The sequence below is a fragment of the Bombyx mandarina genome, chromosome 10, assembly GCF_030267445.1.
Source record: "Bombyx mandarina strain Sakado chromosome 10, ASM3026744v2".
Taxonomy (NCBI): domain Eukaryota; kingdom Metazoa; phylum Arthropoda; class Insecta; order Lepidoptera; family Bombycidae; genus Bombyx; species Bombyx mandarina.
The window spans coordinates 1,434,321-1,462,320 of NC_143217.1; the positions used below are offsets into that span (position 1 = coordinate 1,434,321).

Genomic DNA, 28,000 nt, shown 5'->3' on the forward strand with positions numbered 1-28,000 from the left:
ACTAGGAATAGACGATGGGACGATAGTGACATAGACCCGGAGTTTTTTTTATTGTTCTTGTAGGCAGACGAGCATACGGCCCAGAATAGGCAGAGCCAAGCCGCTGCCTACCGCTTAATACTCTCCACAAGCCTCGTTTGAAGAAGGACATGTCATAGCGCTCGGGAAACACCGTGGAGGGGAGCTCATTCCAAAGCTGGATGTACGTGGCAAAAAAAACCTCTGGAAACGCACTGTCGCTGAACGCAGCGATTCCAGATGATATGGATGAACTCTGCTTCGATGGCGGGAGGTGCGATGATAAAAAGGAGATGAGGGGATCATCTCAAACAATTCCTCAGAGCACTCTCTATGGAACAAACGGTATAAAATACAGATGGAACCGAAGAGTCGCGGTCATGTGCCCGTATCTAACAGCTGAACTCACTATCATCATTAATTTCCTCAAAATATAATAATTACTAGCGACCCGCCCTCGCTTCGCTTCGGAAACATTAAAACACAATTGAAACCAAAAAAATATATAAAAAAAAAAAAAAAAAAAAAGTAGCCTATGTTCATCAGGGACAATGTCGGCTTCTAATGGAAAAAGAATTTTTCAAATCGGTCCAGTAGTTTCGGAGCCTATTCGAAACAAACAAACAAACAAATCTTTCCTCTTTATAATATTAGTATAGAAGTATAGATATCACAGTAGAATACACGAGTTGGTGATACTAACCAGTACACCTGGAACCGCGGTAGCTGGCACGTTCTACTTGAGGTGCTTTCGATGCGCGTGTCATTCTATACTGTCTCATCGAATAGACTTGACTACAGATGATGACGATACTATTCGGACTTAAGGAAGTTCGTGACTTTGGAACTAGACTGAGAGCGCATAGTCCGTAATAATAACAATGTCAACTATACCGAGGTTCAAATCACTCAGACAGGCCCCAATTGTTGTAATGAAATATGTACTTGATTCATGTCACAAATGACTTGTACGACGAATGAGTAACATTGTGTAATGAAACTCAAATCCGGAAAAATTACAATTCGTGTAATTAAATACTGTGTAACGGAAGTTTTATGTAAATATAATAATAAACATATTCTAAGTTCGAATGATATCCAATTACTTAAGAATATGTCATGAATATGTTGGTAACCGAATATCATTAGCAGATGGTCACGTCTACTAATTAAAAAAGTGATTAGATTGTCGACAATAAAACAAACACTTCATCTAAAAAAAAAACAATTTTATTAAAGTTTCTTTTTGGTAAAAGCAAAAAAAAAACCGGAAAAACGAAAAACAACCGAAAATTTAAACCGTTACTTCAAACTAATTATGGCGTTCATATAATATAATAGTAATATGATATTGTATTATAATTAAAGTTAAACTATAAGTAGAAAGCGATTCGCTTAGTCATAGAATTAATGAAATAATAATAAATAAATTTAATTATTTACAAATATATAACAACCGATTCCCATTTTTTCGAACAGAAAATCAAAATATCAATGGCGGGTATTTTTCAAAGATTTCATTAATTTCTTGATAAAAAAAAATATCAGTTAAGTACTCGAACAATCAAATCGATTTTGTTTTGAATTTAAATCCTTTAAAAAAATGGCAAAGAAGGAAATAAATTATTTACACAACAGTTATTGGCAGTTTCTGAGGCGCGAACAAACATGACACAGCTGTTGTGAAGGCACTATCGCAATGTGTGTCCTAAGTGTATTAACTGTGGTGTATCCACAAGGCACAAGGTACTAACTAAACGATCCTCCAAACTAATCTTCAATATTCCAATATGGCTCCGGATTCAATATGGCTGCCTTTTGTAAAATGCAGTAGCCAGGAGAATGGAGATTATTTTAAGAAATATCGCCGTCTCTAGCATCCCTCGTTTCGTCTCGTTTTAATTAAGTTAAATTATTACATTTAAAGGAGAAAAATAATAATTTTGGGCTTAAGTATACTAAAAATACTTAACTTGGAGACACAAAAGTGATTAACATTCTTTTCGAATCTTCAGTTGCCGTATTAAAATATTAAAGATTAATCTAATAGATAATTATTTTTATTTCTTCTACTAGATGTCTGTAATTTCTTCACTACATTGTGCAATTCAATTTATCTTAATTTTAAAATTTATAAGTTGAACACTATCCAAATTGATATGATCAGATTTTTTTATATTATTATATTTAAATTTACCACAATAATGAGATTATACATGACAGATATTAATTCCTTACAATATTCTAAATTACACAGTAAAAGCTTTTTATTAGTTATTACATAAATTAATTTCACATTACATATTTTATTATGTAATGGTATTCAATTTTAATTAATTGCAAGATTTTTAATGAATATCTTAAAAATTAATTCAAGCAATACGTTCATACATCAATCATTAAATTAGATCACAATTCTCTTCATTCGGACACGCTTTTTACAATATCACACATATTTTACTTTCTTTTTAAAGTTATTTTTACAAATAGCTATTAGTTGATTGATTACTGTTGTCAAGTGTAATCAAGATGTTCAAATATTTCTAGGAAGTTCAATTTTAAGTAAAATGATACTTCTCATGTAAAGAGAAGCGACTTGATTGAGGCAATGTCGTTAACACGATGAGTAACAATGTGCTCACGGTGCTCATGAACTATGTTCTGTAATGTACCGTGACTAGTTATTTATTACGATTCTACTTACAGTATGTAAATAAATATATAAAACCTTTTAACATCTTTATGAAAAAGACGTACAAAGCTTTTTATCTTGAGGCACTTTGATTACGCTTGGTCGAGTCAATTCATTAGAAAAATTTAAATTTAAAATATTCTATACTTTTCCTACGTTTTAGTTTACATATAAATATTGTACAAAATTTCAATTTTATTGCTCCATAATATGTCTAATATCTACGAATACAAAGTATAAGGTTTTATGAAATTTTGATTTATAAAGTCTAGAATGTTCGTGATATGGTCTATATATGTATATTACTTGAAATTTGTACAGCTTAAAATTGCTACACGAAGACGTCGCGATGTCAGTACCTGTCCAGGCTGGTGGAGTCCCTGCTGGTGACGTCACTGGCGGCGTCGGTGGCCGAGCTGGAGTCGCCGGTGTCGCTCGCGTCGCTTGCGTCGCTGGTAGCGCTCGCGTCGCTCGTGTCGCTCGTGTCGCGCGTGACGGGCGTGTCGCTCGTGACGCCGAGGTCGGTGCTCGGATATCAAAGGTGTTCGTCACGTCCGTTCAGCGGCTGGCGCTCGGTGTGGTCGGAGGGACGGTTGCGCTTGAAGAATCCGCACTGGAATTAAATTGTTAACAATGTTATAAGCATATTTACATGGAAAAAACTGGTGATAGTTGATGAAGAAAATGGGGTCTGAAAATGGTATAGTGGCGACACGTGTCACCCTACGGCATTGCCTATCTGGCAACCACTGTAGATCATTGCGAATCAGAGTTAATTCAATATGCAATATTATGTGCCTTATGCGGGTTGATAAGTTTGCGAAGAATCCTTTAGTACTCCTAGTCGAAGTACCTACTATCAAGTCGAAGAGAGTCGGAAAACACTTTACACTCACAAATTGAAATAAGCACTGGTTTTTCAGAAAACACTACCTAATTGAAAATTTAACGGGTCGACATGACCTAGATATAGCGCGGGAAGTCATCGCACAGTTACATCAAATAGATACTCACTTTGTAGAGCGCGAAGATGAGCAGGAGCAGCAGCAGCGCCCCGATGATGGCGGCGAGGATGATGACCCACAGCGGCACGCCGCCCCCGCGCGCGCCCAGCTGCGGGCTCAGCGACGTGCGCGCCTCCCCCCGCGCCCAGCCCGCCCCCGCGCCGCCCGCCGCGCCGCCGCCCAGCCGCGACACGCGCGCCGCGCACAGCGACGACAGCACTATCGGCCGCTCCTTCGAGATCTGCAACCCAGGGCTGCTACTGAGGGCGCGGCTATCGAGACTCCGAACTCATTCATATGGGGAGTGGTGACATGTCGTGTAGTGTATAGGCTCTGATGTTCTCAGAGTAGTCGCCGGTCCCCTAAATCATTCGCCGGCTAAATCATTCATAACTTTGCGTTGCATTGAGTTCAACTTTGCAAAAATAGAACAATTGTAATTTAATATCTATACATATATTATGTATATGGACAGAAAAAATAGTTAAGTACCAGTATGAATTATATTTACTTTGTGTTTATGAAAATATTTTAGAAGAAAGTCAATGTTTTAAAAAAAATTGTATATTGCATAGTGATTGTGGACAAATTTCTATCATTGGACGTAAGTTAATAATAAATGTGGCTTCCTTCAAAATATCATTTACATATAATCACAGCAGTCTTTAAGCGAACAGCCGGGATATCACCGCATGTTTTCGTATCAATCCAACTAACACGTTACAAACACTATCTCTTAATAGGAACCTATCACGATTTTTAGTTTTAATCAAAAAACTATAGACACACCAAACTATGTTTTTGGGACGAGTCATTTACTTCCAGAGGCAATAATTGAAAACTGATTAGAAAGAGCACAGACGAATTTGTTTGCTCCCTACATCCTACCCACCGTTAGGACATTTGTAACAGCGGATATATCATGAAACTCATGAGATGTGAAAATTGTAGTGGATTCTTACCCATTGAAGACATCAGGCAGACAGCCGCGAAAGCTTAGAACAAATCCAACATGGTCAACAATCACTAATTTCATTTCACCGAGTGACCCACCTCGTTAAGTACAGTTGCGTTGATCCTGGACCGCAGCGCCACCCACACCTCCTGCCCCTTCAGCAGCCTGCCCGTGGTGCACCTCATCACTTCACATTTGTATTTCTCCTGACAGTTGGTTAAGATGTCCTTGAGTTGCTTGTCAACTTGTGACTGAAATTAAAAACAATACGTTTTATTTCCTAGCGCTTGTGGACTGTTAACGCCATCACCTTCGGATACAGTTACAGTTAAAAATAACCTTAAATGACTTCCTCATTCCTCATTAATTGGTCCCTTGAAAATTGCTTCCGATAAAATGAGATTACCACCCCCTATCGTCCTTTTAATAATTGACATTTCCCAAGAGAAGCACTAGCGGTTAAGTCAGAAATAAAATTTACTGGAAATTAAAAAAGGGGAAGTAACAATGATTTACCAGCAAAACAAAAACGACATTACCTGATCGACCTGTCTCCTTCTCCTGGTGTTTTCTCGGCTACTAGTGGAGCCATAATTTCCAGAATGGCTGTTGTATGAAGAGCCACCTCCTGCAAAGTTATAACGAAACTGATACTTTTTCCATCGAAGCTTCGTGAACCCTACAGCCGTCATTTTTTCCCCTTACTATTCGCTGGTAGCGTAAGGGGTTATTCCAGCTACGCGCGGACGAGGTGCGGCCATCGTAAGACACGGTCCATGGACTTAAACAATCCCTATTAAACGCGTTTGAAGGACGTGTCCTATCGCTCAGGAATCACAGAGAAGGTATTGTTACCTAATATTTTGAAAAGCAATTTTTTCACAACAAGTATTTTAAGTTCTTTAAAATATTGTCTTATTCATATTTATTAATTGTCTTTTTATGTATACCTGATTGAGAAGAATAAGAATATCCACTGCTCCACGATCGGCTTCCATCCTGTGCGCTCCCCCCAGACTGATAGGCAGAACCTCCAGTTCGGTAACTGCCTCCACCAGACTGATAAGCACCTCCTCCAGCTTGATGCCCGGCTCCTCCAGCTTGATAAGCCCCGCCAGATTGGTAACTACCACCAGCAGTGCCGGTGCGACTTCCAGCTTGTCCGCTGCCGGCGTTGGTTACGTCACCGATCGCGTATTTGAACTCATTGTTAGGGTTAGAAGCAGCGAAAGCTCCAAAACCAAGTCCTTCGTTGTCTTCTTCGTCACCCACTACAGTGACTGTTGAGGCTCCTCTGAAAGTCGACGACCCGGCTTTCACAAGGTCAGGGTTAACTGTCTCTGTGGTTCCCCAGGATCCATGGACAAAGCCTTGTCCAGATCCTGAGCCTTGAGAGAACTGACTATTTCCTTGAACAGAGCCTTGCCAATTTTGTCCACCTTGGGTCTGAGTTTGGCCCGAACCTTGGACGTAACCACCAGAGCCGTGAGCGAACGAGCCGCTGTGTTGCTGTCCTCCTTGGTTATTAACGTATCTATAAAAGTAAAATTCATAGATGAAGAGAAACCTCACGAAATGCTGTTACAACTTGGATGTTGCGTAAACACATGAGCAAAGAACTTACGTATTAAATGAACTTTCAGCTTCACCTTCATGCCCAAGTTTTCCGTATTCCGTGCTAGTCTCAGTCTGGAATATGGTGTTGTTATTTGTGTCGTAAATTGTCGTTATATTCCTAATGCGAACGACTCTTCCTCCATCGACATAGATCTGTCCGTCGGCTCCTTGAGTGAAGCCACCCTGGGTGAAACCGCCCTGCCTGTTTCCTTGTGCGAAGGCTTCAAGACTTTTCTTGATTTTCTCCTGTTCTTCAACAGTCAGACCTTGTCCATTCGTCCACTTGTATGTATAAGTAGTACCGCCGTTCTGTCCTCCCTGACTGAACTGACCTTGTCCAGGTTGCTGTTCTTGACCTCCACTATACTGACCTCCGGAAGTTTGACTAAACTGGCCACCAGCACTGTGATCTCCACCGTATTGACCTCCGGAAGATTGACTATACTGCCCACCAGCAGTTTGACCTCCACTATACTGACTTCCAGAAGTTTGACTGGACTGACCACCTGAAGTTTGACCTCCGCTGTATTGACCTCCAGAAGTGTGAGTGAACTGACCACCAGCAGTTTGACCGCTACTAAGCTGACCACCAGAATTGGCGGGGCCAGTTTGGGTGGACGACCCCTGTTGTCCACCTGACATGAAACCTCCAGATTGTGACGTCACTGTACCGCCGCTGATGGAATGCTGCTCCCATTGCGCTGGAATAACAAATATATTACAATTTTGTCCCGAAGTGTTAATACAAAGAATAATATATTTCGTGTCAATAAAGTCTGCAGTAGACTCACTCTGCCCGTAATATCCGAAGCCACCGACGAGCTGTGCTTCAGTGTACATGTTGGTGCTCGCCATTGCTGTAAAATAAATTAACCTTGAATATCATTTTCAATCGACTCCTCGAAGCGGTCTAGGGGTTTAACCAATATTTTTTCAGCACAATAAAATATTGCTCATATTTAAAACGAGTAACAGCAAATTTTTTTAAGGCATCAACCACTTATTTCTGCTGCAAAGCAGTTGACAGTTGACGTTCTAGATTAAAAAAGGGGACATCCGTCATAGTATACAGCTGAGACTTACACCTCATGTTGCGAAGTGGTGGCATCTACTTTGTGATTTGTACAAAGATGGTCATGACTTATCTGCCCATATAAATATATGCTTCCTATATTATTTGACACGACGGAGAGGGGGAAGGAGAGGGGGGCGGTAGTCAATGACATGGTTTATTGCAGTACTGGATTATTGCGTTATGCAACAGACTTGTGAAATGAATCACACAAACCTTCCCTTTCCTTTTCGAGCAGAGGCATGTAGGGATTCTGGACGAAGAGGTTCTCTGTGTTGATGTGTCGCGCCACGTTGCACTTGATGTTCCCGAGCCACTGCGGCTGCACCAGCATGTACATCAGGTTTTCGCCTGGAAACAGAATTTGAGCTGAGCAAAGATGTCGGAAAATGTGTCTCTGGTGAGGAATCAAAAAATCCAGGTGGCGTTTCGATACTTTGCTACATACTCATTCCGTTAGACCTAAAGTGTACTTTCATTGTTTAATGAGGAAATGGTCCGGGTGCAGAAGCATCTAAAACTCATGCCACAAGTTCGCATTACGAAAATGGTTTTCTAGTTTGTGGGTTATATTGAAAACCCTATTACCATACCCATTTATTTCAGGATTGACTCTTAATGAACAAACCTGAAAGAGCTATATAGAATAAGATTACACTAACGAAATCAAGCAAAAAATATATTATTTTAATTATACAGGATAACATTTCCTAATGCAGTAAAATTCAGAACAATAAGTAAGGCCATTTCCTCGGTGTTACCTTCAAGCGTCTGATAGGGCCACATGAAGTACATCTCGGCTTCGTCTACGGTGAAGGGCCCCTCGTTCTTGATGCTGTACTTGTGGACCACGGGGGGGCCCAGCTTGGTGTCGTCCTTCAGGTCCGTCGCCTCGTACACCGACGCGTTGTAGTGGAGCTCGGGCGGGTCCGAGGTCCTGAGGACGATAGCAACTTGTGTCAATTATAATATCAGTTTGAGTCGTTGGAGAAAAATTAAGTTTTAAATCAAACCGACCTGTACGTCACTCTCGCGGTCGTACGCGCGCTCACTTTACATAGTTTTTAGTATCTATGTCCATCTTTTGACAGAGAAGTGTATAATCTATGTTGCGGGTGCTTCCGTTTTGAGTGTGAGTAGCGTGCGCCCGCATTATATTGTAATTATCGTTTTAAATCGAAAATTGTTTGTGTATATAACAAGATTAGAATTCGAAAATTGATATTAGTGACTAACCCATATAGTTTTATTGAATAAAAATACCCCTGAGACCTACCCCTCACTATAGTATTCATTTATTTACTAATAGCGGGTATTCTGAATTTAATATCCAGTTCCGCGCTGCAACTAATCCAATAATTTATCAGAACAGTAATTGTAGATCATCGCCATTAAGACCAGAACAGTACGGCTCCTTAATCGTACAACTGTAGTCTGAAGAAGTGAAGAGCAGAAACAGCTGGTACAGTGTGGATTTCAGCCTCATGTTCCAAGGTGGACGGCGGTACCAATGTTATTATGAGGTTAGCTGCGGTATCCACCTAACAACCCGGTCATGATCAACGCTCTTCTAAGCCTCAATTGAATAGAAAGATCTCTCATACCCGATGACAGAGAGCTGTGCCCTGATGATGACGCCGATGTTCATGTTCATGACGTTGTCGTAGTCGGTTCCTTGCTCGGGGTTGGTGGAGTTCGCTTCCATGTAGAAGTTCAGTGACGTCACGAGCGCGTCCACTTCGAGGATCACGCGGAAGTTCACCTGAAATGCATTAAAGAGAGTCAGTTTGTTTGCGTCTGTTTTCGTAGGAATAAAAAACGCGGAGAGCGGTTTGTTTGTAAAACATCACGTTTTGTGAGTGTGTGTTCGAAATAATGCGAAATAAAGATGCGCGATTTCTGTAATTCGATTTCTCGAGATCGGAAGCTTAAAGTTGAATATTTACAATTTCAAACTTTTCAAATTTGTCATTCAAAATTGTAATTTAGCATGATGTATAATTGGTAACTTCCTACCTACCTTATCATCAAAATGGTCGTATATAAGAATAGGAATACATACAAAAATTATAGTCATAACGTCTGAAAATATGCAAAAAAAAAAACTGTATGAGTTTCAAAATAAAATTTAATTATTATATTTTTGATGATTCGTGTTTTTTAAGATGTTGATTACCAGAGAATCTTTATTAGTAATTTAAAAATTCTGACTGATTCACGATCCTTCTGGTGTTAACTATAATTATGCAACTGAGTCAATAAGAACCAAAATGAGAGAGCTGCTCCTCCCATTGAGACGTAATGTCAAAGTTTCAACTACAAACTGGAAAGCAAGATAGTTCCTCTGTCAGAATTTTGTACGGATTGAAACTTCTACCGCGCCCTACTATCGGTGACTATCACTGTCGATCAGCTGTCTCTAACATTACTACTGGTGTTATCAGCGGCATTGTAGTCCTGCACTTATAGGCGTCACCTTGGCTGGTTCAATTACGAAGCAGTCATGTGTTTCGCTTCGAAAGGTGGAACAGCCGATACTATAAAAATGAAACTCAGACCTCAAGCTGGGTGGCGAAATACACGTTGCTATGTCTATGCGCGCCGATAACTATTGAAGAAAAGAAACTCACAAAAAAGTGTGCGTGTGCAAGTCACACACGGTAGAAATGAAATTTATAAATAATATATAGATATACTGACTATCCCACTACACAGGAGCATACATATGGACAATGTTTAGTAGACGATAGTGGGGATGCTACGAAGAGTCGCGCAAAGAGGAGACCGAGGACGTCTAATGTGTTCTATCTCATTCTCTCGCCGGCTGAATCCTATACATTTATGTGTTTGTGTCTCTATGGACTTATTTTTCGTTTCATCGAGTTTGAAATCACAACGATTCTAAAGAAGTTTCACTTTAAAATATCCATACCATAGTATTCCTTACCTTCTGTCCACTGGCCATTGGGTTGCCTATATCACATTTTAAAGTAGAGTTCCCATCGGATTCCCTCTTCTCTATAGAACAGTATATAGGAGTCACTATATTGTCCTTGTCTAAACGTTCGGTCTTCGCGTATGTGACTCCGGCAGGAATCAGCAGGTAGTAGGCAGCTTCGAAGGCGTCCTCGCCGGAGTTCTCCACTTTCACATCGATGTTCAAGTTTTCACCGGAGCCGAGAATGTAGTTCACGATCGGGCTGTTGAAAAAGATAGTTCAAATCAGGCGTGCTCTTCTATTAAACAAGAGTTACGCTACAGCAGCGAAGAATCCGCACTGTAGTGCTTGGATATTTGATGTGATTTGGTGTCCCTTTTGTAACACTGATATCACGTGCCGTGGGTACTATTACCTACCCGAAGACGAATAGAACTACCCAAAATTCTTTAAAAATTTAAAACCCTCAAATACCATGATTAGCAAAATTTATTTATCAGTAAGCATAGATGGAGGTTTTATCTCATGAGCTTATGGCTTGAATAGTGGCACTAGGGGGTCGCGCATCTTGGTTCAGGTGGTGGAAATATTAAATACATAGGAATAACAGCAGCCAAAACTCATGACTGCTCTTAAGAAACATCAGCATATTATATCAAAAATGTTAGCATCAGCGCTTGAGGCCTCACAAATTCCACGAAACTCACTAAACTCAATGAAATTTGCACTGTAGTGCTAGTAGCTCCGGGATATAAAATACACGTTTTTCGATAAATTGCTTTTAATAATAAATTAATAAATGTTCCACGTCCAACGGTTTTAAGTCCGAGATGACAAGACAAGAACCTGCATAACCACATTGAGCAAAACGAGATATCTTGCACAAAAATGCCGAGTACGATCAGGAATCGAACCGGGATATTATCTATAATTTTGTGCTATTTGTGTTCATATATCTGTGCTTCATCACTTGCTGTTTGTGTTTGCGTTTGAAGCTGGCGGCGCGGTACTCACGTGGCGGCGGACATCCTGAGGTCGGGGATGCAGATGTTGTCGGGCCCGCAGTTCTTCTGTATGTGGAGCGCGTCGGAGTGCGCGGCGGCGCGCGTGCGGTCCAGCACGGGCGGGACGGCGGCGCCCGACGGCTGCGGCACCAGCTCGTACGACAGCTTCACCTCTATGGGCGTCAGCTTGTCGCGGATCTCCTCCTATAAGCAACACACACATATTTTTACTGCTTAGATACGTGGACAAACTCACAGCCCACCTCGGGTTAAGTGGTTACTGGAGCCCATAAACTTCTACAACGTAAATGCGCCTTGGGATATAAGTTCTAAGGTCTCAGTATAGTTACAGTTTTGTACCGTATGTTCCATGGGAAGTGCTCTGAAAAATTGTTTGCGATTATCCCCTCATCTCCTTTTTATCATCACACCTCCCGCCACCGGAGCAGAGTTCATCCATATTATCTGAAACCGCTGCGTTCATCGATAGTGCATTTGCAGAGGTCTTTTTTGCCACGTACCATCCGGCTCTGGAATGAGCTCCCGTCCACGGTGTTTTCTGAGCCTCTTCAAACGAGGCTTGTGGAGAGTATTAAACGGTAGGCAACGGCTTGGCTCTGCCCCTGGCATTTCTGAAGTCCATGGACGACGGTAACCACTCACCAGCAGGTGGGCCGTAAGGTCGTCTGCCTACAAAGGCAAAAAAAAACAACGGCTGCCCCACCCTTCAAACCGAAACGCATTACTGCTTCACGGCAGAAATAGGCGGGGTGGTGGTACCTACCCGTGCGAACTCACAAAAAGTCCTACTAGAGGAGGGAGTACTCGCACACACCGCACTATTGAAAGTAAATCTCAGGTTCTAATGTGGTGTAATGAAACTTTTTATTGCTCACATCTAAGTAGACAACGACATCTTTGCACTCCTGCAGTCCCTGCGTCAGCATGATATGGGTCTTGTAAGTTGTCTCTCTGGTTTCAGCTAAGAACAGTCGCTTGCTGGTCGTCTGACGCGAATCCAGGTCTAAAGTCACCTCAAAATCTGCAAAATTATATATATAAAATATTATACGTTGAGCAGGACGTCAGTTGGAAGCACGGGTTTTGATGATTAAAAACATTTTATGCATTTGATAATATGTGTATTTTGATATGTATTTTAAAGTTACTCGTTCTTAATACTAAAATATAACAATGTATCTAAATTTTAACGAAAATATATATTTTTATTGTAAGAGAATTTGTATTACTTAATTTAAAAAAAAACAGCCGCGTTTATTATATTTTATAATAAATAGATTTATTTTCACTGTTATGTAGTCGATACAAGACTCACGTCTCATAAAGATTATAATAACCAGGAACAAATCACGCACGGTCATCCGATCCCAAATTAGGATTCCCTCTCTTGTGGGACATACATACATACATACTTAAATAGGTTCAGATATACAAATATAGACATATACAGACTGCACCAACAAGTCAGTTATGTTTATTAAATCATGCACTAGGTGCCTGAATGCTTCACAGAATATGCCCATAGATCGAATGAGTGTTTGATTGGCATCTACCACTACTTTCAGTTTTATGTGAGGCATGGTCACGAGTGCTCACGGTTGGTTATATGTTCACAATATTAACGTTATAAACAATGTGAACATGAAAAAAAGTAATCAAAACTTTCTTTTAAATTATCTACTCATTTTAAAAGTGCTTAATTAATTTTTTGTACAAACTAAACTGGAATATCGAATTTAAAGAAAAAAACAAGATGTTTTTCACAGAGCTCACAACGCTTAGCGTCAATCTCCTTATAGAAGCCAAACGGTCCGTAGCATCATTTTAGATTTAGCCTCGCAATCTAACCCTGACAAGGATCTAACGAAAACATAATAGAAGGACATCTCTAGAATCACTAAGATGGAGCATGATGATGGAGTAAGATGGGTACCAATTTTTCTAATGAAATACGTATTTAACAAATGTTCACGATCGGCTTCCACAGTGAAGGAATAACATCGTGTAATAAAAATCAAACCCGCAAAATTATAATTTGGTAATTACTGGTAGTAGGACCTCATGTGAGTCCGCACGGGTAAGTATCACCACCCTGCCTATTTCTGCCGTGAAGTAGTAATGCGTTTCGGCTTGAAGGGTGGGGCAGCCGTTGTAAGTATACTGAGACTTTAGAACTTATCTCTCAAGGTGGGTGGCGCATTTGTGTTGTAAATGTCTATGGGCTCCAGTAACCACTTAACACCAGGTGGGCTGTAAGCTTCTCCACCCAACCAGGCAATAAAAAAAAACCCGGCTATTGGACCGCCGTCTTGGCTCCGACGCTAAGAAACATACGGACGATGTTTGCTACGTAACAATTATTTACAGGCAACTACACAGCACAAGCATGGCCCCGCGAACTACGGAGCAGCTCACGGAAATTATGATCGTGAATGATTTATCGACAACAGCGCTTCTACAACTCACCGAAGTAGCAAATGTATCCCTCGGCTTGGAAACAAATTTCATAGCAAGTAAGTATGAATCAGTTAAGACTGCCGAACCACAATTTAATGTGGCAAATGGTATCTTAAATGATTGTTTTGTGTCGATTTTTAATTAAAACAGAAAATGTTGATTTTCTAGTCCAGAATTATTGAAGTCGCTGCACATAGCCTCCTATTTTATTTACACTCGTGTCATTTTACATTTTATATAATTTAAGTCGTCGTGGCGTAAAGGATAAGACGTCCGGTGCATTCGTATCTAGCGATGCATCGGTGCTCGAATCCCGCAGGCAGGTACCAATTTTTCTAATGAAATACGTACTTAACAAATGTTCACAATTGACTTCCGCGGTGAAGGAATAACACCGTGTAATAAAAATCAAACCCGCAAAATTATAATAAGCGTAATTACTGGTAGTAGGACCTATTGTGAGTCCGCACGGGTAGGTACCATCACCCTGCCTATTTCTGACGTGAAGCAGCAATGCGTTTCGGTTTGAAGGGTGGGGCAGCCGTTGTAACTATACTTAGAGACCTTAGAACTCATATCTCAAGGTGGGTGGCGATATTTACATTGTAGATGTCTATGGGCTCGGGTAACCCTCTAACACCAGGTGGGCTGTGAGCTCGTCCACCCAACTATGCAATAAATAAATAAAACACTCGATCTCGAGACCATAGCGCGAGCTTTTTTAAAAGTAGCTCAATTTCAATACCTTAATTACTTCAAATGCTTCAAGTTATACAATTCGATTTATAAAGTTTCAAATCAGCGAGCACTCACTTATCTGCTGGTCCACATTGACCCCGGTGTAGGTCAGGCAGAACATGACCTGGGCGCACGCGACCTCCGTGCCGTTACTGAGATGGCACTTCTTGTCCGTGAGCGAGATGAGCTTGCTCTCGCCCATGAACTTCACTTCGGCACTCACCTTGACGACGGGACGAGACCTGGAACGCATTTAACGGATGTAATCGTGACGTCATTTGAATCCGGCCACACCCGGACAACGCATTGGACTAATCAGAGTACATTTATTTATGGTTTCACTATAACAAACAAAAAGGCCAAGTGGAAGGCAGGAGATTACACGGCCGATCATCAACCCGCTGGATTGACATAATAAAGAAGGCTACTGAGTTCCCTATAGTTGAATGTACTCGAAGCACATTGCCTGGAGGGCGGTCCTCGGGAGCATGGGCGACCTAACGGGTGCCTCTGCATATACATCGTCAGCGCAACCACGACCACTCTGACAACTCTTGTTTCATAGATAATGCACATAATATATTAGTTATAGATAAGCAACTAAAGCACTGAACAAAAATGTTTACGGGCTTCGACCACTAAATGGCTTCTCTTCAATTAGTTTCTCATTGCTCCTGTAGATGGCAGTAGCATTAACTATCCTATATTTTATTTTTAGTGAAAAATTTTGTAAATTTTCAGAAATCACAAATTGTTAAAGTTTTATCAATTTGTCTATTTAATTTAATTATTGTATAAGTTTAGGGCACCCGCTACAAGATGTCGATAGTTTCCATACAAAAATATATTTATCTTAACAACTTACTTTAAAAACACAACGCTGTTGGACTTATAGGCTCCGACTGCCAAATCGGTGTAGTTGTTGTTGTCGAGGTCCACTCCGCCGGACAGCGAGAAGCCGAACGTGCTCAAGGTCGGCGAGATCTCCTCCGCGGTGATGGCTTGCGAGTACTTCTCCAATATCCCGACTTCGCTTCCGTGGTAGATGTAGACCACGCCCCGGCCTTTCTCTCCGCCGTACGGAGCTCCCACCGCGATATCTAGAAAACGAAACGTGAAATGATCCAGAAAATACGTTCAGATTTCTGTTTTTACAAAAACATGCAATTGAAGCCAATTAATAATAATTTAATTTGCGAGGGAACGGGGTTTGTTTTCAAAAGACCTTGTTTCAAAAACGTAACTTATATTAAGTACCTAAATTTAAGAATTTTGTGCACAGAGACGGAACTTTCTTGGTTATACCCGATGGAGTATGCCAAACCGATGCCAAATGATGATTTGGCACAAACTAGTATTGAGGTAAAGATATTGAAAAAACATTATAATAAGTTATCAAAAAGATGGAACAGATAAAAGTTACACCAGCGTACTGGGTATAGGCCACTTCTACCGGCTCCCCAGAGAAACTTCGTAGAATCCTTTGTTCTAAGGTGGGTATTTTTCTGGATTGAAGTGATGGTGATCATGACTAATTCACTTTCCGAGTATTGATGACTTACCGCCGAATCCGTCATAGTTGATGTCACCGAGTGACGTTACCGCCAACCCGAACCTGCCCTGGGAGACCTCGCCGGTCCTTGCGTGGCTTCTTGAGAACGACTGAAATGAAACATTACGAATGTTAATAGAAGTTATCTTTTACCGACATAAGCTGATAGTAGAAGAACACAACATAAATAATACATTGATAGCCATCAACCCTGAGCACTCGCACTCACACCTCTGACCAAATACATACGTATCAATTAAGAACTGATACCAAGTTGGTAGGTGGCATACACATATTGAGTATATAATAGCAGTATCCATTTCTAGGTCGTATTGCGAGTACGTATGGGAAGGCACTACGACCCCGTCCATTTCTTAAAAATCATATATGTACTGGCTTAATGAATGGACCAACCATTAAACAATACAATTGAGATTTCGATCACATTATTTAAGGTGGGTGGTGTTCAGCAATTAAATAAGCATCAAAGTTAAGGTTATAAATCGCTTTTGGAATGGGGACTGACAAATGACCAGACCAAGAATTTAAGTAGGGAAATAGACCGAAATTACGATAGATAGATAATGATAAAGTAATTTTAGATTTAGAATTTCTTGGCATGGTGTATCCAGGAATTTGCTTTTTCCGTAAATACCAGTTTGCGACACTAAGCACTCACCCTGTCAGTTCCCTGGTAAATAACATAGATTCTTCCGTGTTCGTATCCGTCGCTTCTCGGCTTGGTGAACATTGGAGCTCCTACTATGACGTCATCGGTTCCATCGCCGTCAATGTCACCAGAAGCGAGACTGTAACCGAAGTATGCTCCGATCTGAGAGCCGGATATATTCTTGATGTTCTGGAGCTCCCAAGTGTAGAGTACCACCTAAAAATGTTACCATAAGGCATTTTATGAGGGTATTTAATGGTGAATTTGAATTTGAATGACAGATTGTTAGCGCAATTTAATTTTTTTGACCGCTGTAAAGGCCCATCTAACTACACCCAATAATGATGTTTCAGATTTAAGCTTTTGTATTACCTTCGTTGATTACTTACCAAACCCCTCAAGTCAGCACCTCTAGGCATACCCACAGCAACACTCTGAATGCCTTGTCCAGCAAAATCACCAACGGTTATAGAGTATCCCAGGTAAGAGTCGTCGTACCTAGAACTTGACTCTGACGTAGCTATAAGGGCCGGCCGGGCGTATAGCGTCTGTGACATCAGCTGACCTAAATAATGATAGAATTAGTTTGCTTTTGCTTAATTTACAATTATAGGTTATAATTTCTTGTTCGGCCTATCTGGTAGACAGACACCACACTGCTAACTAAAACTGTTCGCTTAAAAACATCCTTCTTCTTGCCCTTATCCCATTATGTGAGGCCGATTTAGCGAAGCTTCTTATTCTATTATACTTAATAGACCTATCGTCAACTTTGCAGTTACCCTTACCTCGCATATCCTCTTTCACATAGTCAATCTAAGTCTTTTCAAGACGATCACTCCTCACATTACCTCAAGACATGAGGTCATAATCTCAAATACATTCTGTTAACGGCTATACAACACTATGCCGGATTTATGTCTACTTCGCGGTAGAATTGGGCAGAATAGTGGTACTCGCCTTTGCAGTACATTATACCTTTAAAAAGTTGTCGACAACGGAACCAAAAAGCTGGATACTTTTGTAAATCTATAATTTCAATAACTTCTTTTTGAGTTCAGATAAATTATTTATTCTGGATGGTGATTGAAAATAATTTAAAGGTTAATTTTAAGATATGTTTTAAACATTTTAATTATAATAAAAAGATCACCCAGACAGATATAACAATTTATATATAAATAAATAAGGATGCAATATTATTTGCTAAAATATTTAGATCTGACATTTTGGTTCTCATGTCAAAAGTAATGTTATGCCCCAAATTTTAAAACCACCTCGTCTGATAGTTTCCATTCAACAAGGCATGCCGAATGCTGTGTATTTTCCACTCTCAAAATAGAAAATACCTCGAAATTATAAAGCATTTTCGGATTTGCACGTTATCCAAAACAATAGAGATCTCTGATCGCTTAAGCCAATCCGTCGTAGCCAAATGTGATGATGGTGACAGATTCTTGCGATTCGAACAGATGTTTTCCAAATAGATCTGAGCGTGATCACCAGAAAGACCTTCCAGAATCTTCTGGTGACCGCTGTTACTGCATTATTTGAAAACCAAATGTCGTGATGAATTTAAAAACTATGCAAATGAGGAGCGAAGATGATTACTTAACCCATTCACGGATGTTGAACTCAGATGAAATTTCTCAGGTTAACATTCCCCGTGAAAAGGTTACAGCATTTTTCAATGATAAAGCAAGATCCAGCAATATTCTTGATGTTCGACATCAGTTTTAAATCATCTTCAAGATCTTAAATAAGTTGTTAAAACCGCCAACTCCGTTGTTACGGGTGATTTATATAAAGCCAATGTTTTGTTTAAGTTTTAACATTTCATTAGTTATTCTTTAAACTTAAGCACGAGGAACATTATACAACGATGGAAGCAATTTGTTGTTTTAGTTCATGTTACAATATTGGGTTTGGTAAAATCTATTTACATATTTAAAGGTTTACGATTAATACAGTAATTTGGGATAGTATCCATGTGGGACGTACTCATTGCTGTCTATGATCTAAATAGACTGAAGTTAGCATGGATCAAAGGATTTTACGAACAACATAAAAATGTTAAAGCACATAGTTTAGGGGTAAATATTTATTCATAAAAAGGTTCTACTTTACTCAATAACTTTAATTATTGATTATTGAATGTCTTGAGAATGGCAGTCGTTTGAATAATGAAAAAGAAGCAATATGAAGAATAATACGAATTGTAGAATTTTTGTTATTGTTCCTTTTATCACAATAACTAGAAAAATTTTGAAAGCATTCGCGATTTTCAACCTAATTCTTTGCATATTTATGATGAGTTATAGTTATGAGAAATGACTGAAGGTATTAGGCGCTCGTAAGCCTCTCGTGTTATTTCTTTTGTTAGGGAGGTTAAATGTCAGTTTTTGCGTTAACTTCACTTTGTATTTTTACCTTCGTCCGGTATTTTCGGCATAAAGTAGTGGAATCTTTCGTTTGGTTCAATTGAAAACGTTCGTCCTGTGAATCATTGGTAAAGTTTCATTTTTCGTAATCGACGACAATAGATACGCTTTTGAAGAAAATTTAATAATAGCCTGTTTCCAACTTTCCTGGTATAAACAAGTTGAATACTTTTAACAGGTTATTAATAGCGGATCCAGGCTGACAAACTCTTGTCTCAGAGAGCACTATAAGTGCCGTATAATATGACTGACAATAGAAACAACTTTGGACGGCTATAAACAAATTTGAATACACAAATTTGCAAGCACCATCTTAAATGTACGGTTTTTTCATCAGAATGCTGCAGTTTTGAACTGGACACGTATCATTGTGCTTTCAGCTGATTTGAAGCTACGTAAGTACCACGAAGTGGGTATTAAATAAATATTTGTATTGTTTACCTTGCCAATAGAAGCTGCCTGGTGCGCCAATGAACAAACGTTGGCTATCCTGTAACAATTTTTTTTGACAATCAGTTAAGTTTCATAATGTTGGACTGTCTTGAAATCGCATGCAAAGGCAGGTTACCTCAGGTCCTTCAGCGGTTACCGGAGATCATAGAAATCATAACCTGATTGGAAGCGACTGAAGGCCATAGGTTTCCTTTGGCAATGTCTAAGAGCAGGTGATAGAAAAAACGAGATGAAAGTCTATTTTAAAGAATTCTGCTGTGCACCCCCATAGTTATGATTGAGGGTGTACTGGTGGCCCGGAGACCTTTTCAATTTCACAAGGACAGGTGGGCGAACAAGGGCTCAGCAAGAAGGGGCGTGATTTGCTAACAGCTACCGAGCGCCTCCAAGGGAGACCTAACAACTCAAGAGTAGCTGCTTCCCGTAGTTCCACGCCCAGATAGTCTAGTGAAAACCCATTCTAATAATCAATCAAAAAACCCCCAAAAAAGCAAATTTATTCAGAAGAATTTACAATACGTTTAACAAGCTTAGTGAAGAAATTAACTTTACGCTCGACTTTCAAGTTTATTCTCACAAAGCCATGGAGATAGCGGCCTCACATCACAACTCGTGAGCACGAGTAACCATTTTACACCAGATGCTATCCGACCTCATCTGCCGCACTGGGCCAATAAAAAAATCTATTTGAATACGAAAGCACCGTCTCAGATTACCGCCGCATCATCAAAGACAATAAAACGAAGGGTAACGTGGTGTCAAAATCCACTTGCCCATTGCGTGTTTTACGATCCCCGGCCCATACAGTTTTATTGTGCCACTTATGATAATGCAGTGGAGATGCTTGTACCCTAACTGTGTATGAGAATAGATAAAGAAGTAAGGTTTTGAGTGGGCTTCATTAAAACGAAGGTTAATTATGTGTGAGACTTAGGATTTGTCTTAATTTTTATTATTATTGACAGTAAAAGTTCAAGTCTGCGGTCAATGCATTCACCTTTTTTCCCTACCTAATCGTTGGTAGCCTAACAGAATATTCTGATTTCGTACAAACCTGTAAATGAGCTCACGGGCTTAACCTAAAAGAATTGCGAACATAGGCCCTAGCAAGAGCAGTGCTTCATCATACTCGTGTTTGACGAGGAGCTCACTAAAATATGAATGGTATTGCCTTACAAAATGACTCTCAATTTTGGATAGACCTTAAATACCAAACGAGTTCTAATCCAACCCGTAACTTCAATTGGATTCAGTGTAGACAATAGATGATTGTATGTTTCTAAGATATTTTATGGAGACAGAACAACCGGTCCGAACATGTTAATAATAAATACAAACATTACGCAAAATTGAAATGAATTCGAGTGCTTAAGCAGCTTTAAATGCCTTACGCGATTTTATGTCACATGTTCATTTAATGAAATGATAATAACTTAATTATTTGGAAAGGAATAGAAAAACCGGCTCTATTTAAACAAAGCTGATTTATACTCATATTAGTTATTTTCACTATTTTATAATTAAATTTTGTTGGACTATGAAATTGATTTTTAATGTAATTTTCGCGAATATTTCATTGGAGAAAATCGCCATCGATGCAGTAATAAAAATCTTGTTTAAGAACACTATGTGTGATTGGTTACAAAAAGTAATGCTATATATTTTGACTTCTGTTTAATAATTTGTCAGCAAGCACTCGAGCTCTGACAGCGAATACGAGTTATACGGTTTGGTGCCGGTCATGAAATATAGCGGTTTCATTTTCATATCTTTCATATATCACAAGCACCGGTCACCGTCCTCGTCGAACCCGTTGCCGACGAAGGGCTCGACGAGCGAATTAACCCATAGACACAGACCACTGAGCTTCTCGCCGGATCTTCTCAGTGGGTCGCGTTTCCGATCCGGTGGTAGATTCTGCGAAGCACTGCTCTTGCTAGGGTCAGTGTTAGCAACACTCCGGTTTGAGCCCCGTGAGCTCACCTACACACGTTAGGACGAAGCTGAAATAGCCTCTCAAGGCTATCAGCATAGTAAGAAACAAAAATACAGCCGAATGCAACAAATCAAGAACGAATAATCATTGTTCCCCAAAATTAAGAGAGGTTAGTTTTAATTTTAGTTCCCGGGCTAAATTTAAAAATTAATAAAGACATGATTTTGCAGGCGTCACATTGTGTTGTCTCACTATCGGTAGTATTAAGCAATATAGCACAATTAAAATCACTCAACGCGTCAACGACGTCAATAATGGGATACGTGTTGCACTTTGCGAATTTAATAAATATATAATAAATTTCTAAATATGTAAGTAGTTATCTCAATAGGGTGGTTGCGCCACTCTTATTAATGTTATTATGATTGTTTTTATTTATTTAGGTATTGCATAAATAGGTAAACGGGGTCGTGGGTCATCAAATGATAAATCCACAGACCTCACGACATAAAACCCTTGAAACATGAGGTCTTCATTATATAACAGTTGTCAGTTGAGACGGTTGAAACAGAGTGTTTTTATTCATACGAGCTTACGTTCTAGCACCAGTAAAATTAAGTACCTACCTACCGTCAATTGAGGGGAATAGGGACTAAGGGTAGAATAGAGACAAATCGGAGTTGTCACAATACCAACATTTGGTTAATATTTTATTTTTGTTGGTACTATATTCTATTTCCCAAATAGTGCGTTGGAAGTTCTACGACCGCTAGACATTCTGCGCCTAGACTATTTATTTAAGATACCTATTAGTTACATACCTACTTATGTTTGATTAATATAAAATTCAACTAAATAGTGCTAGTCCTATCGAAAAACCTGTGTTGTCCCGGCCTGGTGAATCGGGTCAAGCTAGTGTTTAAGTTTTTCTGTAACTATATTTTGCAATGAACGATGTATAGTAATGCATAGTATATAAAAATGTAAGCATCCGGAACCATTTTAATCTCAATTTTATTAACCTGAGAAAAACCGCAGATAATTTGTGTTAGAATTGGAAAGTTTGCTGATTTCCCTCAATGTACTTATTGTACATCGTTATCGTCGTGATTATGGGAACATTTTTCGCATACTTCAACCAAATTAATCGACCGACCCTTAATTAATCTTCCACAATAATGACTACGATAAAGTTACCACGTCATCGTCGCTTTTGTAACTGTATTTCTAATTTTGGTAAAACAATAAATGTAGCCAAACGCTATCACGCGTCTCTTGATCCCCGTCCATTACGGACAAAAACCAGACATCACGGCGTGTCGTGTGAACGAGATACGGTTAGTTCGAGTTACACTTGACACGGACAAAAAGTACCAAAAAAAAAAGAATGTTAACATATGTTTTTAAATTGATTTCAATCTGATGCTTTGAGGCAGCGTTTGATGGGAATTCGCATTTATGTTTTGCATGTTTACGGTTTGATGAGCAAAAAGCATAAAGTATTGGCGTAACGTAACTTATTCCAACGTTTGTGTCGCCAAATCGACAAAAACTTGATACTGGTGTCGACAGCTCTGATCGTATCTCTTAATCTTTAGGGGTTTATGTGGCATAAAGCCTCCACAGTCATACCGAAATGGTGCACATCTTTATAAATTACAAGCCGTACTTGCCCGCTTCGCTGGGCAAAATTAATATTATTAGTTATTGTCATTATTATTAGGGAGCCCAACACTCATATAAATATTATACCAAGTTTCAAGTGAATCGGATGCACGGTTCAGTAGTTATAACGGAACATCCGTAAAAACCACTGTAGATTTATACATATAATTAGTATAGATTTTTGAACGAAATTGCTTAACACGGTAGGCTTGACTACCAGAAATAGTCACGTAAGGAAAATAAAATCGCTTAAAAAAACATTTTGTAATTAGCCGAACTCAACCTTGAAACAGCAGCTTCAAGTTTTAATTTTACACAAGACGCCTCGCCACTGATTCTCAAAATGGCAATTTTATATTTCAAAATCCTCAAGCGGCTTTTATACCTACAGTCAATATAAATTTTAATTCAGCATTGAATCAACTACGCAAAGCAATGAATAAAATATATGCGCGTGCCCTCTGCCTTATATAGTGTTACTGCGCATTCGCACAATACACACCCAATTCGGCGACGCGCGTTTTCTTGAAGTCAATTTCACAATTCATTATAATGAATGTTTGTTTTCAGTATTATTCGTACTACTGAAAGAGTTAGACAGATGTTTGGTGAAAGAACGTCCTTGAGAAGTCTGCTATTACTAGACTGCTACTATTCGCAATTACCTTTTTTTTTTTTTTATTTAATCCTACCTATGCTGATAGCCTTGAGAGGCTATTTCAGCTTACCCTAGCTTGTGTAGGTGAGCTCACGGGGCTCAAACCGGAGAATTGCTAACACCGCCCTAGCAAGAGCAGTGCTTCGCAGAATCTACCACCGGGTGGAAGCGTGACCTACTGAGAAGATCCGGCGAGAAACTCAGTGGGCTGTGTCTGTGGGTTAGTTCGCTCGTCGGGCACTTCGTCGCAAGCGACGGGTTCGACGAGGACGGTGACCGGAACGCAATTACCAATCTGTTGTAGCAGTATTATCAGCTATTTTTTTAGTTCCTAACCTGCAAATTCCTACCTTATGGTTCGGCGTTATGTAGAAATGTCGAGAACTCATTAAAACAAAAAATCGTACATAGTGAGAACCCGTTAAATAGAAATGTTTATTATGTATACTGTATATAAGGTTTGCGAAGAAATCATGCATTAGTAAATCAACTGTATACCAATCCAACTTCAGCTTCAGTCATATTTCTCAATAAGTGGTGGTAGTCAGGTTGAATCTGTCACTAAAAACATGTCTTTTAACTAACTTTAATCCTACTTTTAATATTATCGACCTTACACAATATTCATTGTTAGACTAAGATACGATAATATCGGTTCTTAACCACGAAGACGCATTCTATCAGTCGTATATAATAAAATGTTAAATAAGACTAAGAACGCGAGGATAAGTATTAAAAATAGATTTTATTTAGACTTACAACCCGTAATACTCCTAAAAGCAATACAAAACATCCCACTGAGTTTCTCGCCGGATCTTCTCATTGGGTTGCGTTCCCGACCCGGTGGTAGATTCTGCAAAGCACTGCTTTTGTTAGGGCCAGTGCTAGCAACACACCCTGTTTGAGCCCCGTGAGCTCACCTACACGTCAAGGCGAAGCTGAAATAGCCTCTCAAGGCTATCAGCATAGGTAGGGAGAAAAAAGCAAAACATTTACATGCACGCTTATTCGTTACTAGCTTTTGCCCGCGACTCCGTCCGTGCAATAGTAACTTTGGTATATGCTAAATTTTACCCCACTTCATTTACGTAGAAAGTGAAAATATTTTTGAATTATAGAAAATTAAGGAGCTATTTAAACCCCTATTTTGAAACATTCTTTATCGGTACTCCACTTGTATTGGTCTTACCGTAATGTTATATAGCCTATAGCCTTCCTCAATAAATGGACTATATAACACAGAAATAATTTTTCAAATCGGACCAGTAGTTCCTGAGATTAGAACGTTCAAACAAACAAACTCTTCAGCTTTGTAATATTAGTATAGATTAGCAATTATGGAGATTATATTTTTATTTTTGATTTCATAATGGAGTAATAAAACGCAGACGATCATTCCTAAAACGAGATTCAATTCATCGCTCTTGCCTTAAGCGAATAGAACAAGAAAATTCTTGGATATTTGTAAAATAGGTAAAACAAAATACTTTAATATTTTATCGCTGTTACATCACTTAAACAATCGTAATGGTAGTATTAATATCAAAAACAATGGCGGCTGTTCAAAGTGAATAATTGAATAATATATTGACTGCTCATGAATATTAAATGTACATTTATTTTACGTGCATGTGGAGTCGTTGCGAATGATGAATAAAGTTTTCGTGTAACTACTTTTGCATTTCCTGATTTCCAACCGACTTTCAATTGCATTGGATTACTTTTGGAACGAAGTTCCTTATGGGACGATGCGGAGGGGTACCCTAACCGGGAAAAAACGTCCGTAACGTAAGATTTTTATTAGTAATGCACACAGTGTACGACTTAACTTTGTAATAACGTACAAAAATAACATAATTTTTTTAATTCATTGACCACGATCTCAGTGCGTTCGTTTGCGCAATGCACTAACTCTTATGCAAACAACCGTGAATGAAGTGTACCACAATAAGTTCGCACGTTACCGAATGACCGTGGGTTGTTGCGAAACCTCCAGTTTTATTTTCTTTATACCTCGAATAGAACTTAAAATTAATATTTTTATAATAAGGAACTTCGTTCCTATCCGGTGTCCCACGACACCACACATCTTTTTTATAATTTTATTTAGGATCGCGGGTCTTGTAAACATTTATGTTAGCCGAGTTTGCGGCTCGCTTCAGAGAATCGATACTCGAATTCCATAACGCGTTATCTGCGCACTACTACTATATTATGCAAACGATCATTGAAAATTGCACCGAAGAAATACACGTGTATCTTAAATTAGCTTTAATTTATCTGTCTAACTGTAACTGACAATCTGGATAACTTTATCAATTTGAATATAATTACCAGTTTTCTTAGAAGCTGAAGTAAGTTTGAGGCTTTTAAAGCATGTGCCGTAGATAAGCCTGGTAAATATAATATGATAAGCCTTTTAAATGAAAATTTCCAGGCCGTGAGCTGTTTCTCATATTATGCTGTCTAAAATGTCTGTTTTAGGTATTTTAGTTAATCGCAAGATGTAGTTTTTATCCATCATAACAAGTCTATATGAGAAACTATCTTTAAACACACTCACGTGTCTCAAATAAAAAACTTTATATGTAGTTTGTTTTTAAATAGGACGAATAAGAAATAATAATAAGTGTAGGCATTTAGTTACTAATTGGTGTTGAGTTATCAAACCTGACATGCATTTAACTACATAGTAGGATATCATATTGACTATATAATTTAAAACCTATTAAAAATACATTTTGTGACGAATGGTTTTCGAATTTTAAAACCACGAAGTAAATTTCGAAATTCCGTGACTGTATTTTTCGATATTTAAAGGTTGCAAGTAAAACGCGCGATTTCTTTTTCCCGCTCGACGCCATTGTCTGCAAATGGCCACCGTTTACGGGCGCGTTCCGGGATCCATGTTTGTAAGCTTACAGGAATGTTCGCGTCACTTTTGACATGGAATCCTGCCGAGTATGGTAACAGAAAAAGAAGGAAAACTTCATACGGACAGTTAGTTGAAATTTAAACTTTATATATAATGTGATATTACGTCAATAGAATGTTAAATAATAATGAAGAAATAAAATTGTGTTTTCTATAAATGAAAAATATTGGTGGTAGTTAGTTCCAAAGACATTGTTATTCTAGATACATACTATAACAACATTCACTTCTTGTTATCATAACAATAGCAACATAAACGAAGATCTTTAAATTGAAAAGAAAATGAGAAAAGAAACATCAAATTAAATCGTGTATTTTACGTTATTGTATGTTATCATCTATGATGCTGCGATAGTCCATATCAAAGTTTACAGTAAAAGTTCCGTTCCACTTAGAAAGTGACTCAGGGATGGCGTCTCAAGCCATTAGCCATTCAAATCGCATTGAAGGCAGCCGGCTACGGAACGTGTTCGCACCTTAGTGTATTCAATACGCACGATGACGCGCGGACAAATTTACTAAGAGCATTATTAGGTCAGTTCATTCGAAAGGATTTATCGAAAGCGGCTTCAATTAAGTATTAAAAAGATGATCAAACTTAACTTGAAATCATATACGGAATTATTTTAAAATAGTTTTAGCATTATTTATGTTATAAAATTATAGTGTTGCATGTAATCAACAGATTTAGGGGCTGCCATTCCCACTTTGAATAATTAAAATGTGTTTTTGTCTTTTTTAAATTCATATCACGTATATTTCTTGGTCCCTCTCACGAGTCTGTATAGATTCGTGTGCGATATTATCAGCTTTAGCTCTGTGACATCTGACAGATTCAGATGTGATTTTCGTGTATTTATTGTAGGAATGAACAAGATAACTGTGCTCAGAATATAAAAGTGCAGCAAAAAAAGTGAAATAGTGTCGTTAGGCGCGCCTCATGCAAAAACGGACAAATTTCGATCCTTTTGTTTTTTATTTTATTTTGATACCTTAGAAATCTGTAGCGTATCTAAAAAAAAATCACGACATTTACATTAAAACAAAATAAATGATTCTAGTTTATAAGCGTGTTTACAACACTACACGACAGATGGCGTTATTAGTATAGTGAGTCGCACTCCGATTAAATTACATGACAATAAATAAATGCATTTTCAAGTGACTAGTACGTC

General features: G+C 38.9%; 1 protein-coding gene across 4 annotated transcripts in view; it reads right to left on the reverse strand.

The window, feature by feature from the left end:
• Positions 1-1,226: 1,226 nt before the first annotated feature.
• if (integrin subunit alpha inflated) overlaps positions 1,227-28,000 on the reverse strand; it is a 127,977-nt gene continuing 101,203 nt past the window's right edge. For 2 of the 4 annotated variants that reach the window (XM_089730114.1, XM_089730115.1), the window contains 20 exons: positions 19,621-19,669; positions 19,169-19,234; positions 17,128-17,303; positions 16,748-16,954; positions 16,079-16,178; positions 15,382-15,616; positions 14,592-14,758; positions 12,197-12,342; positions 11,311-11,504; positions 10,306-10,558; positions 8,963-9,120; positions 8,120-8,295; positions 7,575-7,709; positions 7,078-7,143; positions 6,294-6,987; positions 5,620-6,203; positions 5,209-5,297; positions 4,768-4,920; positions 3,725-3,955; positions 1,227-3,323 (listed from right to left, as the gene is read on the reverse strand). In XM_089730114.1, the coding sequence (XP_089586240.1) occupies positions 3,246-3,323; positions 3,725-3,955; positions 4,768-4,920; positions 5,209-5,297; positions 5,620-6,203; positions 6,294-6,987; positions 7,078-7,143; positions 7,575-7,709; positions 8,120-8,295; positions 8,963-9,120; positions 10,306-10,558; positions 11,311-11,504; positions 12,197-12,342; positions 14,592-14,758; positions 15,382-15,616; positions 16,079-16,178; positions 16,748-16,954; positions 17,128-17,303; positions 19,169-19,234; positions 19,621-19,669 (3,957 nt within the window). In that variant the 3' untranslated portion in view covers positions 1,227-3,245. The remainder of the gene's footprint in view (positions 3,324-3,724; positions 3,956-4,767; positions 4,921-5,208; positions 5,298-5,619; positions 6,204-6,293; positions 6,988-7,077; positions 7,144-7,574; positions 7,710-8,119; positions 8,296-8,962; positions 9,121-10,305; positions 10,559-11,310; positions 11,505-12,196; positions 12,343-14,591; positions 14,759-15,381; positions 15,617-16,078; positions 16,179-16,747; positions 16,955-17,127; positions 17,304-19,168; positions 19,235-19,620; positions 19,670-28,000) is intronic. The other 2 variants (XM_089730116.1, XM_089730117.1) reach the window with 1 other exon arrangement.